This window comes from Sceloporus undulatus, chromosome 1 (genome assembly GCF_019175285.1).
Source record: "Sceloporus undulatus isolate JIND9_A2432 ecotype Alabama chromosome 1, SceUnd_v1.1, whole genome shotgun sequence".
Lineage (NCBI taxonomy): Eukaryota > Metazoa > Chordata > Lepidosauria > Squamata > Phrynosomatidae > Sceloporus > Sceloporus undulatus.
The window spans coordinates 252,201,705-252,221,097 of record NC_056522.1 but is presented as its reverse complement, the minus strand read 5'-3'; the positions used below and the strand labels follow the sequence as shown (position 1 = coordinate 252,221,097).

At 42.9% G+C, this 19,393-nt stretch overlaps 1 protein-coding gene across 7 annotated transcripts in view; it reads left to right on the top strand.

Moving 5' to 3' along the window:
* OBSL1 (obscurin like cytoskeletal adaptor 1) overlaps positions 1-19,393 on the top strand; it is a 74,927-nt gene that overhangs the window by 12,310 nt on the left and 43,224 nt on the right. For 5 of the 7 annotated variants that reach the window (XM_042447027.1, XM_042447025.1, XM_042447023.1 and 2 more), the window contains 7 exons: positions 239-499; positions 6,207-6,512; positions 8,474-8,749; positions 9,729-10,007; positions 12,781-13,053; positions 17,331-17,603; positions 18,767-19,039. In XM_042447027.1, the coding sequence (XP_042302961.1) occupies positions 277-499; positions 6,207-6,512; positions 8,474-8,749; positions 9,729-10,007; positions 12,781-13,053; positions 17,331-17,603; positions 18,767-19,039 (1,903 nt within the window). In that variant the 5' untranslated portion in view covers positions 239-276. Of the gene's footprint in view, positions 1-238; positions 500-2,192; positions 2,267-6,206; positions 6,513-8,473; positions 8,750-9,728; positions 10,008-12,780; positions 13,054-17,330; positions 17,604-18,766; positions 19,040-19,393 lie in introns of those variants that run through there. The other 2 variants (XM_042447026.1, XM_042447029.1) reach the window with 2 other exon arrangements.

The following is a 19,393-nucleotide window of genomic DNA, read 5'->3' as shown; positions in this document are numbered from 1 at the left end:
TAATAGTGGCACTGGGAAAATACTTCTCAAGCTATCTTATGTGATTGGGTCTGGCATTTTTCCCCCACATTGTGCCATATTATTATCATCATATTTGCTCACTGTTCTGAAAACTCATTGTTGACCAGTACCAAATGGCTCACAGACCAGCACTGGTTCACAGACTATCACTTTGGATAGCATTGTATTAGAGCACTGTTAAAACTGTCAAGATAACAGCCAAAACCTTTCCCCACAGGGCTGATAGTAAAGCGATTGCCACGAAAGCTGGATGTGATGGAAGGTGAAAATGCCGCTTTTTATGTGGAGACACGGGAACCTGTAGAAGCCCCAAGCTGGGGGCGTAATGGGCAGGAACTGGTGGAAGCATCACACACCCTCATCAGGAGCTTTGGCAAAACCCATCTTCTAGTGCTGGTACACGTGTCACGGCATGATGCTGGAGTCATCACTTTCACAGCGGGCGAATCACAAACTTCAGCACAGCTCCGTGTCAAATGTGAGTCAGAGAGGTGATGGGACTGGCTGAGGGTTGAGGAGGTGAAATCGAACAAATCATAAAATCTATTACATCTGGCCTTTGACCTGAACAATTCTAAAAGCCATCCCTTTACTGAGAGTAAAGCCTGTTTCTATTTTAGTTTCATTTCACATTTAAAAATATTTATATACAGTATACCTTCTCACAGTAAAGAAGTCTGAAGGCAATTTACAACATAAACTTCAACTAAGGAGATTATTGCACCTGCAAATCCCATCGAGATAGACGCAGGACTGAAAAGTCAAAACCAGGTGTTATTGCACGCAGCTGAGGCCAGGCGAGTGCAACCTGTCTGCAGCCCAGACCCCAGCTGTGCTTATCCAGATTATTTTCAAAAACTGTTTTTGAAAAGCTACTGGTTAAGCATGGCTGGGGTCCGAGCTGTAGATGGATTGCACTTGCCCAGCCTCAGTTGCGTGTGATAACACCTGTTTTTGACTTTTCAATCCCATATCTATCCTGGCGGGATTTGCAGGTACTATAATCTCCTAAATTTACCCATCATAAAGATAATGTAACCCCCACCCTCACCCCAAAATGAAAAAGCCTGAAAAGAAAGCAAACAAAATTGTAAGGATTAGATCATTAAACTATCCAAATGTTGGGGGAAAGGAGAAGTGTCTTTGCCTGGTGCTCAAGAAGTGACAAAATTGGGGCATGTGAGCATTCCTGGGGAACATTCCATAATTTGGGAGCTATCAAAGAAGAACTCTCTTCTCTCATCTCTACTTTGTGAACATTTCTTGGTGGAGAAATGGAAAAGGGGGCCTCTGATGTTGCATTTAATGTCAAAGCAAGTTTAAAAAGTGGCTTCACAGCACTTGTAGATGTCATACAGGTTACTTGTGTCTCCAGTAGCCATAATGCATTCAAAAAGGACCAGTATGCTGTGCACTTGTTACTTCATGGTGTTTGTGACCATTGAGAACTGTGTTGCAGCCCTCCCATCTGGACTGAAGAATCATATATTAATAGTCTTACATATATTAAACTTGAGAGAACTGGAGTTCATTCAATCCATAACTGAGGTTCAGTGTGTATCCACCACCACATCACATCAGTTAGGAGAATCCCCCCACACCCACTGTTCACTCATACAAGTTTGTTCACTCATTTATACCATACCAGTTTTCTCAGCCATGTTAGGTGACATTTTATTGAGAACCAGCCCTTCATTCATCACGAACACCTAAAGGTCAATTGGCTGGATGATAGTACACCCACTAATTCCTGGCTGGAGGATGGCTAGCATATGGCACATCAGAAAATAAGTATGCCATAAGGCTCTCCCTTTGCTAGTCCCTTTCCCTGTGTCTTATTTTCTTGTACTGGGTAATATAATATCCTCCCTAACCCTGAATAACTTGTTCCTATGCCCAGGAACCACCTTCCTCTAGGCCCAGACCATAGACAACCAAGAATATCTACACAGAGGATTCCTGTGCTAGAGAAATCCTAATGTAACTTTCCATTCATAAAAAAATAATAGAGTAGCCCTCCCCCTCCCCCCGAAGCAGCTCTCCTCAAATGGAAGAACTGCACCAAAAGAGTGGCGTTGATATGTTCCTTTTTGCAGTTGCTACCACCTGCATGTTGATAAGGCCTTTCTTGACATAAGGCAGAGCTTACTTGAGTTTATCACTCATCTTAGGAGTCTATCACTCTTGCTGGCAGCATCAACATCTTGAACAACTGCTAGGACTACTGGCATGGTTCCTCATGATGGTAAGAAAGAACTCACCTTCTCTGCAGAATTTTCCAGCTGCTTTATAGTTCAAGGGTAAAAAGGGCTTTCCCTTTCCTTTGACAAAATTAGAATTGATGCTACATAAATGGGAGGCTTGCCATAGCAGAACCTTGGAACTGGATCAGATCTGCATGATGTAGTGCTTCCGTTAGTAAGTGAAGCCTGGATATGGCTGATCAGTGCTGATTTGAAATATTTGTGGATGTGGATAGAACTAATCACTAAACAGACCTAGAGAGTTAGAATCAAAAGCTCTGATATCTCCATCCCCCTGTGGCACCTTTAGTTGTTAGTGGTGTCATTATCCCTCTAACTCACACTGGCATGTGTCCCACATCCCTGTTTATGTGTATGAACCTTCAAGTTACCTGTCGATTCCTGGTAGCCCCATGGATTTTATAGGGTTTTCTTTGGCAAGGAATACTGAGGGATGGTTTTGCCTGTTCCTTACTCTGAAATATAGTTTACAGCACCTGGTATTTATTGGTGAGCTCCCATTTAAGTTCATTGGTGATCTCCCATTTAAGTATTAACCAGGGCTGACCCTCTTAGCTTCCAAGATCAGATGGGATCTAGTTTCATTAGGGTATTTAGCTCCCCTATACATAATATCTCTATTTCCTCTGTTTTGCATATTAGGTGTCCTCTTCAGGACCTCAGCGAATCTTTAGGTAATGTGGCATAGTCAGGTAGCTAATGTAGTACTACCTGATGCTGCAGTACTGTAGAAACTAAAGGTGCAGTTAATATAACCAAGGTTGGGCGGAAACTACCTGAAGGCCCATATATGCAGTTTTCAGCATTTGAAAGGAATATCAGTCAATTAATTTGATGTGATTATTAATGCTGAGTGGTAAGTTACTGAAGTATGATTAAAGGCTCCATTTCCATTATAAATACATTTTTCTCTAGAACTGAAATTGAAACAGGAGGAAAAATTCTCATGTACACTGAGAGGGAGAAATGCATATCTGCTTGCAACAATTGGAATCTGTATGGTGCTTAATGACACTGAATTTAACACATTTATATTTATGAAGTTGCACTTAAAATCAGTCAGTGGGACTGCAGCTTTATGTATATATATATATATTGAAAGTGCAACTCAAAATGAAATTTTACTTAACAATTCTGGAAGATGCTGGAAATTGAAACAAACAGAAAGCTCCCAATTTCTGTCAAACTTCATTTTGATCTACCAAGTTAAATATGAGCGCTACTTGTACTAATGAACAATCTTTTAATTGTGTTTTTTGAGGTGCATCCAATTGCGTATTCCCTTGATTACTTGTTTAGTTACTGAAAATCAGTCTCTGAGGCTGCAGTAATGGTGATGTAATATGGAGAGAGCTGCTTAATAAATTGCTGTTTCTTTGCTCAAAATAGCATCCCCAAGCTGCTTTCCCATCCACAGGGTGAAAAGAGTCAATCATCTCTTCATGCTTTTTATGGTTGTTGTTAAAATTTTCTTTTCTGTTAAAAATATAAGCTCAAGTGTTAGACAGAAAAACACAAAACTTTGCATAATGTGTGGTTAAGATTTAAGCTCAAGCAGGTGTACTAATGGGGAATCTTCCCCAAAGACTTCCCTCCTTCCTAAGACTTCAAATCTAATTAATGAAGAAATAGATTTATTTGAACTGGTGATGCTAGTTGCAGCATCACCTTAAATTCTCTTTCACCATGTGCCCACATAGCCACAGAACTGTTGACTAGTGAATTGGGAAGCCAACCCAGCAGTTGGAAAGCATGTAAAAGTGCAAGTAGATACATAGCTACCTCTTTGGTGGGAAGATAAGAACGTTCTATGCAGTTAGGCTAGCCACATGTCCATGGGTCATCTTTGACAATGCTGGCTCCCTCAGCTTAGTAATGGAGATAAGCACTGCCCCCTACAGTTGGAACTGACTTGACAATCATGTCAAAAGGGAAACCTTTACCTCAGGGGTAGGCAACCGTTTTGAGCCGGGGGCCGGGTTGCTGTCCCTCAGACAACTGGGGGGCCGAAGCCCAAAAATAAATAATTAATTTTTTAAATAAATAAATAAACCGGGACAAATGTAGGGTAACATTTTCAAATGGTAGACACTTTTTTTAAAAAAGTGGAGGACACGCCAAAAAAAATGCTGATTTTTAAAAAAATGTTAATATAAATGCATGTTTCTGAGGCGTCTATAGACAATTGCCCCCCTTGCCCCTGTGCGCGAGAGGCCAAAGGCCCTGGCGGCAATCGGCAGCAGGACCGGGCTGGGGCCAGTCCCAAGGCCTCGCCGGGCCGCATCCGGCCCGCGGGCCGCAGGTTGCCTACCCCTGCTTTACCTTTACCTTTTCATTGCCTAGCATCAGGAATTTGTTGGATGAAGGCCAATGGCTGAAAATGCACTCTTAGCAATATGGGAATAATAGAATCTTAGAATTGGAAGAGACCACAAGGGCCATCCAGTCCAATCCCCTGCCATGCAGGAACTCTCAATCAATGCATTCTTGAGACTGTTGGCAATAATGTTTCTGCCAACTGGTGTGAGATGTAACCCATCCCTTGCCAGAAGTCCTCCCTCATGGAACCGCAGCGCATGATCAAAGAATCCCAATCATTCTCAACAGCACCATCTGCAGAGCCAGTTGTTTACATCCACTATTTTCCTCTCCCTTCCTGGACTGTGCCCTTCAACTGGCAGAAGAGACGAGATGACTATCTGTGCATCCATTTCTTTCAGCTTCCTACCCAGAGCCTCGTAATCCTTACTGATATTCTGAAGGCTGTGTCTTGCAGTATCATTGGTTCCCACGTGGACCAAAAGGAAGGTGTATTGGTCAGTAGGCTTGACCAGTCTTGTCAGCCTCTCTGTCACATCACGGATCTTTGCCCCAGGGAGACAACACACCTCTCGAGACATCTTGTCAGGCCTACAAATCACTGCTTCTGTACCCCTCAGCAAAGAGTCCCCTACCACGACCATACACCTCCTCTGAGTCTTAGCAGTGACTGTTCCCTGTGGTGGTACTCTCAGCCCCCCCCCCCCCCCGCTCTGTCTCTGAAGTCTGTCCATGTTGCTCTTCTTCATCCTCCTTGATAAAGGAAAGAGCTTCAAATTGATTCTGTAGCTGCAAGCTCCCAGAACAATCCTGGTTTCCTTACTTCTCTGTGTGACATTCCTCCTGTGTATATGAAATGACCCCCTCCTCCCCAGCAACTTCCTCTGTGTGGTCCCTGTCCAATACCGTCTGGTCTGTTCTGTTCAGGAAAACCTCTTTCTCCCTAAGATGCTGAAGTGCAGATATCTAGCCCTCCAGCTGCTGGACTTTCTCTTCTAAGAGGGCTACCAACTTGCACTTGTTGCAGGTGAAGTTTCCCACATCCCTAGGCAAGAAGATGAACATCTACAAGTGTTGCAGGTGACTGTGGCAATTCCCTCAGTGTCCATACTGAGAAGTCTTAGGTAATCACTGAAACAGGACTGTGGGCTTCCTGCCCACTCAAAATGGCTGCCCAGAAACTGCTCTCTTTCTCCTCTTTGTGGCAGGAAGGGGTTTGATGTGTTGTGGGTGGGACTATACTTCTCGTAGAAGTGCAGATTTGTAGTCTGAGGTTACTTCTTCCTGTAACCGCAAGTAGTCTGTGCCTCAATCCAGCTTTGCCACTAAAGGTCTAGGTAGCCTCTCTGGCAAGCAATCCCTTTCTTCAAGTTAGATTGGTGTGACAAGTGTGTTGTTCAGCCTTTTCTGGGTAGGAATAAACTGAGTATCCATACTATGAAAACACCTAAGATTGACTTCTGTAATATATAATTATTCAATAAGTCTTCCTTTGAAGATGTTTTAGAAACTTCAGTTAGTTTATCTGCAATTACCTGGCTGTTGACTGGACCAACTGGTTAAAGAAGCAAGGAGGTAACAGAAGTGACTTATTTTCTCCAGGTGCCAAGAGAATCCCACCAAGTGCACCTGTGGCAGCAAGAATGTGCACATCACACAGCAATTCTGCCCTTCTAACATGGTGTCCACCACCTGACATGCACCGGAGTCCACCAAGTAGTTATATCCTTGAGAGGCAGGCTGTGGGAGAGGATGAGTGGGTGTCATGCCTGACTACAGACGTTGCCAGCATGGTTGAAGTTCTGGGTGATGGTGTGCCACAGGAAGGTGACTACCATTTCCGTGTGTGCTCTTCCAATCAGTATGGATGCAGCGAGCATGTGGAATTCCCAGGATCTGTTCATCTTGGTAAGCTTTTCTGCCTCTAAATATGCATGAACAAATACAGGTGTTAAAAGCATCACCATTTTCTCATGTGGTTGCTTTATTACACAGCTGCAGGATTCTTCCATTATACCATTCTCTATACTTTCCCAGTGGCTTCCTCACTAAAAAGACCTGTTCTACTCTGCAGAAGGCAATATTGATTCACATTCTCCTTGTAGGCTGCCCATAGGCATCTGGCTTGCCATTGATTGAACAGAACAGTAGATTAGATTTGCCACTGGTTTGTTCATCAGTGCTGTTCCGATGATTTAAAAACTTTATGTATATAGTTGACTTCTTTACTTTCTTTGCCCTTAATGATCCACCTGACTGACAAACTATGCTCACCTTTGGAAAGGAAGGAATACCCTATTCCCAGCCACAAGGTTGTGAGTTGGATCCCAGGATCTAGTCAGCCTTGCATTTTTCTGTAGGCCGCTAAAATGAGTACCCAGCTTGTTGGAGGCAATTAGCTTACACATGTAAACAGCTTAGGGAGTGTTTAAGTGCACTGATAAGTGGTATGGAAATGTACTTGCTATTGCTATTGCTTAGAACTGCTAATTCAGGGCACCTGTATTAGCTATCTTTTCTTATTAACTAACCTGTATGTTTTCTAGTGATTATACTGAGTCTATTGTAGTTTGGATGTACAGTATAATGAGATGACATGAAAAGATGGAATCTTTAGATCATCCAGCATGACTTCCAGCACAAACTGGCCATAAAGTCACAATGGAGGACCTAGAAATAATGCATTAATCAAATCCATGAATAATCAAAGCTGCAAAAGTCAAAGCTGCAAATGTGGAGGGCTGACTGTAATAATAATATGAGAGTGTCACTTAACCTATTCTGAAAGCCTTTGCACTTGCAATTACATTAGCACAGCTAGATTCCACACTTCTAAGTCTGGACAGAGATGAGGTCACATGATTTCAAGGCTGGTTGGACATCTACTTTTCCTCAACACTTCTCAGCTTCACTGTAAGGTGAAATTTAAATGCACAAAACCACATGGGCACATGGATACACACAGAGACAGAACTTTTCTTCTAGCTTCATGGAGCACTTCGCTACTTCTGGCCCAATTTAAAATAGTTAATTTGTAGTAGGAGGAAATGTCCAGTTGGGCAGGAGGAGAAGGTCAGAAACATCTACTAAGTGAGACAATGCAATCTGATTTTCTACCATGGTGAAGTGTTGCCTACTGGTACTATCTTTCTTTCTCTTTGTTTTTCATGTGTACTCATCCCATACATTCAAACTATTGTGTGCCTTCCATTTCTTTTCTTGCAGAGTCTGAACATCCCTGCATTCTGATTGTGCATGTGTGCAGGGGTGTACTGAGGAGGGTGCGAGGGTACGGGCAACACTAGGTGACATCTTAAGGGGCGTGACACCACTGCTCCCCAAACATCTGACTTTGGTCAGAAATAGATTGTAGTGTTCGCCTATGTCCCTTTAAAATGCTGAAGAGATGGTGTAAGTGGGGCAAGGCTCAGTTGAAAGAGAAAGGAGAGGCCCCAGGTCTTTTAGAAAAATTAAATTTAAATTTTCAATTTTTTAAAAAAAAATTCTTTAAAAACATCACATATTATCAAATTTTCACTTTAATCACATGAAACAATGTGCTTGTAATTACATTTGGGCTGTGTGTATGATATAGTAATTTAAAGGCATAATTTTAATTTTGCTAGTTGTTTATGTCATAACTATTGCCATTACATTCAGTGATATGGGAATTATGATTTATGAGTATCATTAGTATAAAAAACATTACTAAGGATTCTGTATGGTGTGGTATGAGAGGTCAGGGGTGGGAGGATGACACTATGAGTTACCGCACTGAGTGATGCCAACTCTAGTGACACCACCGCATGTATGCATGCACACATCATCCCTTTTAGGCTGATTCCCTCAATCTCTGTCTGTTGTTGCAGTTCCCAGGGCCCATGTGCAAAGAGGACTACAAGATATTACAGTACATACTGGTGAGGATGCTACTTTTTCAGTGCAGCTTTCAGTCACCACATCTGGTTGCTGGTTCTTCAATGGAAAAAAGTTAGAAAAGGAAGAGGAAGACCAGCAGTACCAGATCACATACTGTGGAACAGACCATGCCTTGAAGATTAGAGATGTGCAGCTATCTGCCAATGGTTTTGAGGTTCGATTTGAGGCCAGTGGTGTAAAGGAATGTGCCATTTTGCATGTACAAGGTGAGCCTTTGGTTGAGTTTTTTCAGCAGGTTGAACATCACCCTATCTATCTTCAACATGTTCAAGATACCATCCATACAAAAAATAAAACACCCCAGTGCTCTTGCCATAGTGTATGTTTTTGTTGTGAGACCTTCAGGAAGGCAGGAATTTTCTCATCTTGCTCCTAGTATTATTATCCAAGTCCAAACTGGAGCACTTCATAGCTGCTTTAGAGAGAGAGAAAAAAAGGTGAGTTTGGATAATGGATTCCCATGCCATGAACCAGTGTGTAGCAGTGGTTAGAGTGCTAGACTGAAATGTGGGAAATTCAGATTCCAGCCTCTACTGATTAATGAAATTCATTGGCAACTTTGGCCCAGTCACACTTCATCTCATCTTGACTCATCTTGCAGCATTGTTGTGATGATAAAGTGTGAAGGAAGAGAGGCATGTACATTGCCTAAAATTTATTGGGAGGAAAGCAGGATATACTGTAAGTGTAACAAATATCACCGTGTTGCTAGCTGTTATTCCCAATGGATGTCCTGCAACTAAGAACTTTTAAATTGAGAATGGTATGTAAGAATATCAGTCCTTCCAGACATTTACATTTGCTCTCTTTAAACTTCGTCACCCCCCCTGTGATAATAGTTCATTTGAAAAAGCTTCATTTATTTTGAATTTCTCTGTGTTGCTTTCATCTTTGCAAAGACCAAAGCAAAACTGACACAATCCAATTTTGCCAAGCATGGGAGGACATTCTTTATCTAGTAGATAAAGTTCCCTCCCACAGATGATGCAATTACAGCCAGTCTGAAGTCTTAAGTGCTCAAAAACACAGTATTGTTGCAAGATAAGTCACCTGTGTGGCTTTCACACATGGTATTTGTATTTTGTACATGATTTGTGAGATGTTTTCAGTCAGTGCTACTGCAGCATTAGCACATGGGTATGAAATTAATGTTTTGTATTGGCTTTACACACTATGTCTTTCCAGCACCACAGGTGCGCATCACCCCAGTGCCTGAGGCCAGGAGACTCAGAACACTTTTGGCTGGGATGCCTCTGCTTCTGGAGTGTGAAGTGTCCACACCTGATGCTCCCATCTTCTGGTTCAAAGAAGGGAATCCTGTGCCTTTGGATGATGGTGCCCTTCTTGTCCAGTCAGAAGGCTGCATCCGCAGGTTATTGATTCCCTCAGTCTCATCTTTGGATTCAGGGACATATACATGTGATGCAGGTGATGACTCTATCAGCTTCAGGGTGACTGTGGATGGTAAGTTGTGGGGAATTTTGTTAGTGTGGACAAAAGTTAGTGTGGCGGTTGCGCTCCAGCTTCAGTCGGTCTTGGATGAAACGGATTATCTGGATCCATTTCAAACTGGCTTCCGGGCGGGTCACGGGGTTGAGACGGCCATGGTCGCCTTGGTCGATGATCTCCGTCTGAGTGCTGACCGGGGAAGCGTGTCCCTGTTGGTGCTCTTGGACATCTCAGCGGCTTTCGATACCATAGACCATGGTATCCTTCTGGGACGCCTGGCTGAGGTGGGAATCGGGGGCACTGTGCTCCAGTGGTTCCGGTCCTACCTCTCTGGGAGGTCCCAGATGGTGCAGCTGGGGGACGTGTGCTCCGACGAGAGGCCCCTTAAAACCGGGGTCCCTCAAGGAGCCATTCTGTCTCCCATGCTATTTAACATTTACATGAAACCGCTGGGAGAGATCATCCGGAGACATGGGGCGCGGGGTTATCAGTACGCTGATGACACCCAGATTATTTTCTCTATGTCTCCGACTGATGCAGTGACCGGGGATGGCGTCTCTCCTCTCGAGGCCTGTCTGGAGTCAGTAATGGACTGGATGAGGAAAAACCGACTCAAGCTGAATCCAGAGAAAACGGAGGTACTAGTGATAGGTTCCCCCGGTCCAGGAATGGCTGTGGTTCCACCTGTCCTAAACGGGGTCACGCTCCCTGCGAAGGACTCTGTGCGCAGTCTGGGAGTGCTTCTTGATTCGTCGCTTCATCTGACTGCTCAGGTGAATGCGACGGTCAAGAGCACCTGTTACCAGCTTCGGCTGATTCGCCAGCTGCGCCCATATCTGGACCGGAGGGACCTAGAAACTGTGGTACATGCTCTGGTAACTTCGAGATTGGACTTCTGCAATGCACTCTACATGGGGCAACCCTTATACCAAACTCGGAAGCTTCAAATGGTACAGAATATGGCAGCCCGGCTGGTCACTGGTGCGTCCAGGACCAGCCACATAACACCTGTACTTAAAGATCTTCACTGGCTGCCCATTCGCTTCCGAGCTCAATATAAGGTGTTGGTTATCACCTATAAAGCCCTAAATGGCTTGGGCCCAGGATTCCTAAAGGACCGCCTCTCCCCATACAATCCGCCTCGCACCCTCAGAACGTCTGGGCAGCAATTGCTGAAGGTGCCTGGGGCCAAGCTTGCTTCTACGTCTAGAAGGGCCTTTTCTATAGCTGCCCCAGCCCTTTGGAACACGCTGCCCACTGAGCTCCGCTCATCTACCACCCTGGCCCAATTTAGGAAGGATCTTAAGACCTTCCTATTTAAGCAGGCATTCCCCGATTAAGATCCTGTGGGCCTCCCCTCCTCTTCCGTGGCCATGAGGGTGGGCGACGGGGCTTTTATTCCTGTTTTTAGTTTTATTGTATTGTGTTTGATGTTTATTGTTTTTAATTGTATTTGTGTGCATTCGTTGCACTTTTGTAAGCCGCCCTGATCTTCCTGGAAGGGCGGGATAAAAATAAAGATTTTATTATTTATTTATTAAAATAATAATAATAATAATAATAATAATAATATAATAATAATTTTTATCCTTCCTCTTCCAAGGTGACATACAATAACAGACATACAACATAGTAAAATACATCCCATTACCCCTTCATAAAATAAACTACATAATTATAATATAATAAAACTATAAATACAGTTAAAATCATTAACCATTAAAACCATCATAACAGAAGCAGAACGTCATAGGCAAACATGGGTTAATTGGGGAAAGCCTGTCGGAAGAGATCAAGGTTGGTAATATGTTGGATCTCCTCCAACAGGCCATTCCATAATTTAGGACAAAAGAAGTACTGTCTTACCCCCCCCCCCCCCCCCCAAAAAAAAAGGAACAGTGGGAAATATAAGAGGGATGTATTGATTGAAGGCTCAGTTTGCCTTAGAATAAGGCCATACCTTTACAAACTAAGTTGTTGCTTGAAATAAGCAGCATGTGGCAGCTTTTCCTTGATACTCTTAGATTTCTACATCCACTGCCAGTAGGAGTTTCATTTGGAAGCCGATCAGGGCACTTCTTACCATAATATAGAGTGAAGTGATCACATTAGTTAGCAGATGCTGTGGGGCTGGGTTTGGCAGGGATATCTTAGGAGTTTATCACACAGGAGGAATTTCTCTTAATTTCAAATAAAAAGAAAGTGGGGCCAGAACGCATTGACGTGAATTCGCTAATTCAACAAATTGACGTGAATTTGAATTGTGTTCGAACTGACTTCCCATTGCCTGAAAATAGCTTGCCACTGCCCGAAATTGTGTGTAATCACCTCTCATGCAATAACGTGAAACCCCATGATTGTGTTCGGACTGACTTCCCATTGCCCGAAATTGCGTGTGGTAGTCTATCACGCAATAATGTGAAAACCCATAATTGTGTTCACATTGCCATTGGATTATACTTCCAATGTCCCTTGTCTAATAATATCCTTAGAGAACAAAGCTGTACGTATTCCATGCAGCCTGCCCTGCACCCTTTGCATTAGTTTGCTGACTTCAGGTATAATGAACTCAATGAGTGCTGAAATAAGCTTCAGCTGTGAATCTGACTGGCTTTCATGTGGGAAGTGGAAGTGCCATCCTTTCCTTCACTTCAGACAGTAGAGCCTTTTGGACCTGACCTGAAGCTGATCCTTTCCTCCCCTAGCTCAAAAATCAGCAGATAATTTCATTTTCCCTGTGAGTATTGGCTGCATTTTCTGCCATCATTGTATCTTTTTGTCACTGCAGAACCTCCTGTGAGGGTTGTTCACACCAATGCTGAGGAGACCCATGCCTATCAGGTCACAGAACGTGTGGTACTGGCCTGTGAATTATCCAGCCCTGATGCTCCTGTGCACTGGTACAAAGATGGGAAGGCAGTGGAAGAAAGAGAAGGTCTCCTGCTGGAAAGTGAAGGGCCTCGCCACTGCCTAGTTATTACTTCTGCACAAGTGCAGGATTCAGGAGAATTTGTATGCAACATTGGTACAGATTCTATCTTCTTCAACATCACTGTTACAGGTCAGCAATTTTTCCCAAATGAAGAGGCACCCTCAAAATGTGTCCTACACTGTTGTGTGTGTGCATGTCACCTGATGACTTACCCATTTGTGACCCATTAATTTCATAGAGTTTTCTTAGGCAAGGAATACTCAGAGGTGGTTTTGCCAATTCCTTCCTCTGAAATATAGCACACAGCACTTGGTATTCAGGTGGGCTTTCCCTTTCCATTGACTAAATTAGAATGGGAGGCTTGCCATAGCAGAACCCTTGAATTGGATCAGATCTGCATGATGTAGTGCTTCTGTTAGGAAGTGAGGCCTGGATATGGCTGATCAGCACTGATTTCAAATATTTGTGGAAATTAATGGAATTAAGCACTAAATTGTCCCAGAGAGTTAGAAGTTTATCGCACCGGGTTCTCGGCCCGGCCCAGCAGGAAACGGAAATGAGTGGGGGACGGATTTTACCGCACACACCCGTCCCTCACTCGTTCCGTTCCCCCTCTCTTCCCTGCCCCTTCCGTTCCAGAGGGGACGCTTTTTGAGAACTGTTCAGAACAGTTCTCAAAAATTTCCCCCTCTGGAACGGATTAAGAACAGAAGAGAGGGGGAACGGAATGAATGAGGGATGGATGCGTGCGGTAAAATCCGTCCCCCACTCGTTCTGCACTCGGCCCTGCTCCTTCCGTTCCGTTCTCAGAACGGGTGGAAGGAACGCAGTGCGATAAAGTTCTTAGAGTCAAAAGTTCTGATATCTCTGTCCTCCTTTGGCACCTTCAGTTGTTAATGGTTTCACTGTTCCTCTAACTCACACTAGCAGTGTGCCCCACATGCCTCTGTGTGTAATGTGCTTTCAAGTTGCCTGCTGGTTTCTGTTGATCACCTGAATTTTATAGGGTTTTCTTGGCAAAGAATACTCAGGGATGGTTTTGCTAGTTCCTTCCTCTGAAATATAACCTACAGCAACTATTATTCATTGGTGGTCTCCCATCCAAGTATTAACCAGGGCTGACACCAGCTTAGCTCCCAGGATGTGGTCCCTTTGTGGTATTTATGTCTTCACAGCCAGCTACTAAAGAACTCTTAGGGCTTTACAACACTACACCTTTTTAGCACATTAATCTGCTTCAGCCTTTTGCAGTAGGAATTCTGATTTGTACTGCAACTTGCCGCTTTTCTGCAATAAGCTCACAATTACCACGTTCCACACACAATTTCTCTTCCGCAGTACCCATGTCATAGCCTCCTCCCCTATTCCACCCCCAGCTTCACATTTGGTCATTTTCTTCACAATTGGTCCTTTTTTTGTTTTTCTGCTTTGCCATTGTGATGTCATGGTGGAAAGCACATCAACCTAGTGCTTGGAACCGGGTGAGATCTTTTCTCACAAGAGGTTGAACAGGAAAAGAAGGCCATACTGCCTCCACCATTTTTCCCCATCTTGTGTAGATGAACTTTTGATCTGAACACATGCAGTAGGATGTACTTTGGCATTTTAGCTGTTTCCTTGCCACTACAGCATCATAGTGTCTTGGTATTGTGGTGCCAACCCAATAGGGTGCTGCAGCTGAGAGTGACCTTCTCAGACCAAATGCCAGATGTAGTCTGTGGATTCCCTGTGCAAATCTCCTGGGAATACCAAGAGAAAGACTAGCTGATCGTGCTCCCAACCTACCAACATCCCATCCAGTAATGGAGTTCTCTTTGAAGGAAGTGGGGTTGGAGTTCTGTAAAAAGCTGCTGTTTGGTGTGTGAAAGGTTGTCATTAATGGATTATTTCCAGTGTGCAAAAATGCACATTTAGAAGGAGCTACAACAGGATGATGCCAGGACACCAATGGTCATACAACAGGGCATGCTCACTGTTGGTGTTGCTGCATCACTATGTCACCGTAGTGCCATGGTGCTATAAAGCCCCCAGACTAATAACTGCTTCGAACATATGGGATTGTTCCCAGATTCCTTTTCTGATTCCACTGTTGAGAAAACCCCCAAAGAGACTTTAATGTTAGCATAAGAATTTGTAGGACAGAGCCTACTATATCAGATGCTTCATTAGGGAATAGTGGATTTGTTTTATTTTACTTGAGGTAATTTAAAATCTCCTTAAATGAGCACTCTAGGTGATTTACAGTAAAAATGTAAAAACAGTAAAAATACAATATTCCAGAAAAACAACTAAAACAAAATTGATAAATGCATATGCTGTAGTAAAATGGGGGTTCTAAAATGAAAAAGCAGCATTAATTACTCAAACATTGGTAGAAAAGCAGAGTGTTTGCCAGCTGTCTAAGAGTTAATAATGAGGGAGCAAACCTGACATCCTTGTGAAGGGTGTTCGACCAAAATGCTGCTGCTATAGGGAATGCCCTCTATCCATTTGTCACCAGCCCCATCTCTTTAAGGAGGTGGGAGAAGTAACAGGATCTTTCACAATGAATGTTGATTTTGGGTTCTTATGGGATATATTTGTGTCTGCTCCATATTCCAGATGAAATAGTTGCTTGTCTCCAAATTCCCAAGGGAAAACTATTATAATTATTATAATTATTATTATTATTATTATTATTATTTGCTTTTATTTGCCTAATAGTTGTGTACAGGAGGGAATTTGAGTAGCTGTAGCTCCCTTTTCTATTACAATTGGAGGAGACCCATATTTTTTGCATCTGGCCACACCAAGCCACCAGCAAGCAATTCTCTCTCAACCTAACCCAATTCACATTATTGTTGCGAGTAGCTGTTGTGTGCCTTCAAGTCATTTCTGATTTATGATGACCCTAAGGCAAGTCTTTCATTGTGGGGGTAGTTTGGGACTGAGACTGTGTGACTTGCCCATGGCCCAGTGGGGAATCAAACCCTGATCTCCAAAGTAGTAGTTGTGAGGCTGAGATACAATTGTCAAATATTATATAGTATATGCAGAAAATTTCTATAGACATTGTAAATAATGCTGACAGTGTAAGTGCTTTACAGTGTAATTTTATGCATGTCTCTTCAGGTGTAATGCCCCACTGAGTTCAGTGGGACCTACCTTGCTATATTCTGTAGATATAGGGTTGCATCTTTAGAATCTTTACCTCATTCATGTTGCAGCTGTTATGAAGAGGCATTAGTACTTAACTTTTACAAGATGAATTACAGAGGCCAAGGGGAAAAAACTTGCCTGAGGCAAGGCAAAGACTTTATGACTGAGCAGAGATTTAAACCCAGTGGTCTGCCATCATGGATTCCTATCACAATTCAAATGTCAAAGGAAAACATAGTATTAACAGGATAAAACAAAAGCCTCCCTTTGACAAGATACACAGGGTAAATGTTTGAACACATTGAGGTAGCACTCACTTTGCCCTTCCCTGCCCTGTTTGACTGTATACTTTTATTTAGCCTGCTGTGTTTGATGTCCCTTTGATTAAGAGGTGTACCTGCTCCTCCTCAAGGGAACAAAACCAAAGACCCTTTGAAGGAAGCTTTTAGGACATTTGCAGCAGCCTCTTCACTTCACTCAAGAATTCATTCCTGCTAAGCCTTTCAGCTAGCAATGTAGTCAAACAGGTTTCTTTTCATCCTCCCCTCCCCATCATGGTAAAGCATGATTAAGAAAGAAAAGGGAAATGTTGCTTTAGAAGCCTTGGAAAATCCAATGACACCTTCTGAAAACTTAAAAGGAAGTAAGCAGTTACCAAAAGAAAAGCCCAATATTCAAAGTTTATTCTGCCTTGTAGGTCTCGCATGCAAAAATCCATATAGCTGAGAGATGGTGGCACAAATGTTCTCTCGTCCTGAGCTCCTGCCTCCTGCAAGAAAGTGCAGGAGACTTGCTATCTTCCTCAAAAGATGACCATTTTTTAAACTGGTTTTTGAAGATTTTAAAGAAAGAGACATAACCAACAAATAATTCGTCTCAGATCATTACAAAGTAGTACTGTATACTGAGTTTGTGTTTCCTGATTATCCAGCTAAAAAATCTCTAGCTGATGTGACAATTATACTAGAGAGTATCTTTCCAAGTGAGAGTCAACCTGGTGTAATGGTTTAAGTGTTGGACTATGGCCCCGGAGACCAGGATTTGATTCTCTGCTCAGCCATGGAAACCTACTGGGTGACCTTGGGCAAAGGAAAGCAAAGAATGAAGTGTGGCTGTCTTATCTGAACTGGGACAATCGCAAGCTATGGGGACAAGGCTGAACTAGCTTTTATTGTTTTGGAATTTTATTAGTCAGCTTTCAGTTGTGGAGATCCAACAGACACTTGTGGCAACTAGGCAATCTTCATAACTTGTGTTTTTGCACTCAGAACCACTTATCACAGTTGTACACTCCAATGCTGAAGATGCCCATACCTATCAGGTTTCCCAGCGTGTGGTGCTAAGCTGTGAGCTATCCCGTCCTAATGCTTCCATCCATTGGTACAAGGATGGGGAAGAGGTGGAAGAAAGCAATAGTTTCCTATTGGAAAGAGAAGGCGTCCACTGTCGGCTAATCATCCCTTCTGCCCAGGTCCATGATACAGGAGAGTTTGTCTGTGATGTGGGTGGTGACTCTGTCTTCTTCAATATTACTGTCACAGGTGAGAGGTATCTTTGCGCTGCTAAACTTTCTGCATATTCTTTATTTTTGTATGTTACCCATTGCTCTGGTATCATTTGTAGTGAATCTGGCAAGTGTTACTTAGGGGAGTAGGTTGAGGGTGCCTTCCTGATTCTCAAAATACTATTATGTGGCTCTGAATAGACAGAGAGAAATTTCAGATTCCTTGTAGTAGAAATTTCTTTGAACCATTTACTTTTTCCTGGCATTTCAACATGTAAGCACAGGAGAGCTAGCTTCTTCTGATATTTCTGGATGGGAGGAGAAAACATGTACTATGTAGTAGTTATTCCTTTGAACCTTTGAGGCACAGGCTTCATCAATATAGGAAAAATAAGGCCAGTACCAACCTAGAACTTGATGGATGTGTGTTGAAACAAATACTTTGTATTTTGGGAACCCCCATCACCTCAGAGGACGTGGGGCTTCTATTAAATGAAGGCACTGCTTTTTTTTCTACTATGAAATACTTGATGCATCCTTCAATTACCAATAAAGCCTTCTTTTATAACAGTGGTTTCTGCTAGTCTCAGTATCACACTGACACCTTGAGATGCCTGGGATTGGGACTAGTCCCAGCTCAAAACAATCCTGCCTTCTTTTAGTGGAACTGATGGCAGAATAGCTTCAATTCCAGAACATGTAGTAAAGGAAGTAAAACATCTTATTGGTGCAAAGTAGTGGTCAGAAATAGGTTGGATTCTTTACTTTTGTATCATTCCTTAAATTATTGTGTGCCTTCAAGTAATTTTTGACTTATGGAGACCTATCATGGGGTTTTTTGAGGCTGAGAGTGTGACTTCCCCAAGGTCACCCAGTGGGTTTCCATGGCTGAGCGGGGATTTGAACCCTTGTCTTCAGAGTCATAATCCAATGCTGAAACCACTATGCAATACTGGCTGCCTTGATTACCAACTGTCAAATTACAAAAACAAAAGGCCATTTTAAAGTGAATAAGACAATTGCTCTGTCTAGTGCCATATAGTTTTAATTGATTTTTTAGCATCTCTTCAGAAAGGATTCTTAACAAATACTTCTTGGAAATGTTGAGTACAGATCCTGCTACCTTCTGCATGCAAAACATGTGTGTTTCCTATGAACTATGGTTCTTCCCCAGTATTTGATGTGCCTTTTCTATTCCAGAGCCTCCTGTCCAGGTTGTGAGCTCCAATACAGATGAACCTCATACCTATCAAGCTTCGGAACAGGTGACATTGACCTGTGAACTGTCCCGCCCTAATGCTCCTGTGCGCTGGTATAAAGATGGGGAAGAAGTAGAGGAGAGTGAGGGTCTTCAGCTAGAGAGTGAAGGATGCCACTACAGGCTTGTCATTGCCTCAGCTCAGGTGCAAGACACAGGGGAATTTGTGTGTGATGCAGGTGGTGACTCTGTCTTCTTCAACATTACTGTTACAGGTCAGTGGAATTTATTGCTTTTTCTCAGACATGGATTTTAGCCAGGAATGGACAAAGTGTATTCCTTGACATCATTCCTAGACTTTCTTGGACTGATTTTCATCTAGAAATAAAAGGGGGAAAGGATTGTTTCACCAGGAAGCCCCCAGGACCAGCAGTGCACCTGTTAAACACTATTTTTCAAGACCAGAAGTGGATATCCAGCCACTTCTAATTTTGTTTTTATTATTGTCGGGGTGGGGGTGGGACAGTCTATGCAGCCCCCAGTTGGTCCTAGAGCAGAAAATTAGCCCCCAGATTCCAATAGTTTCATTTTGAAAGTTAAGTTTAATGATAATGATTCTGTAGTTTGGG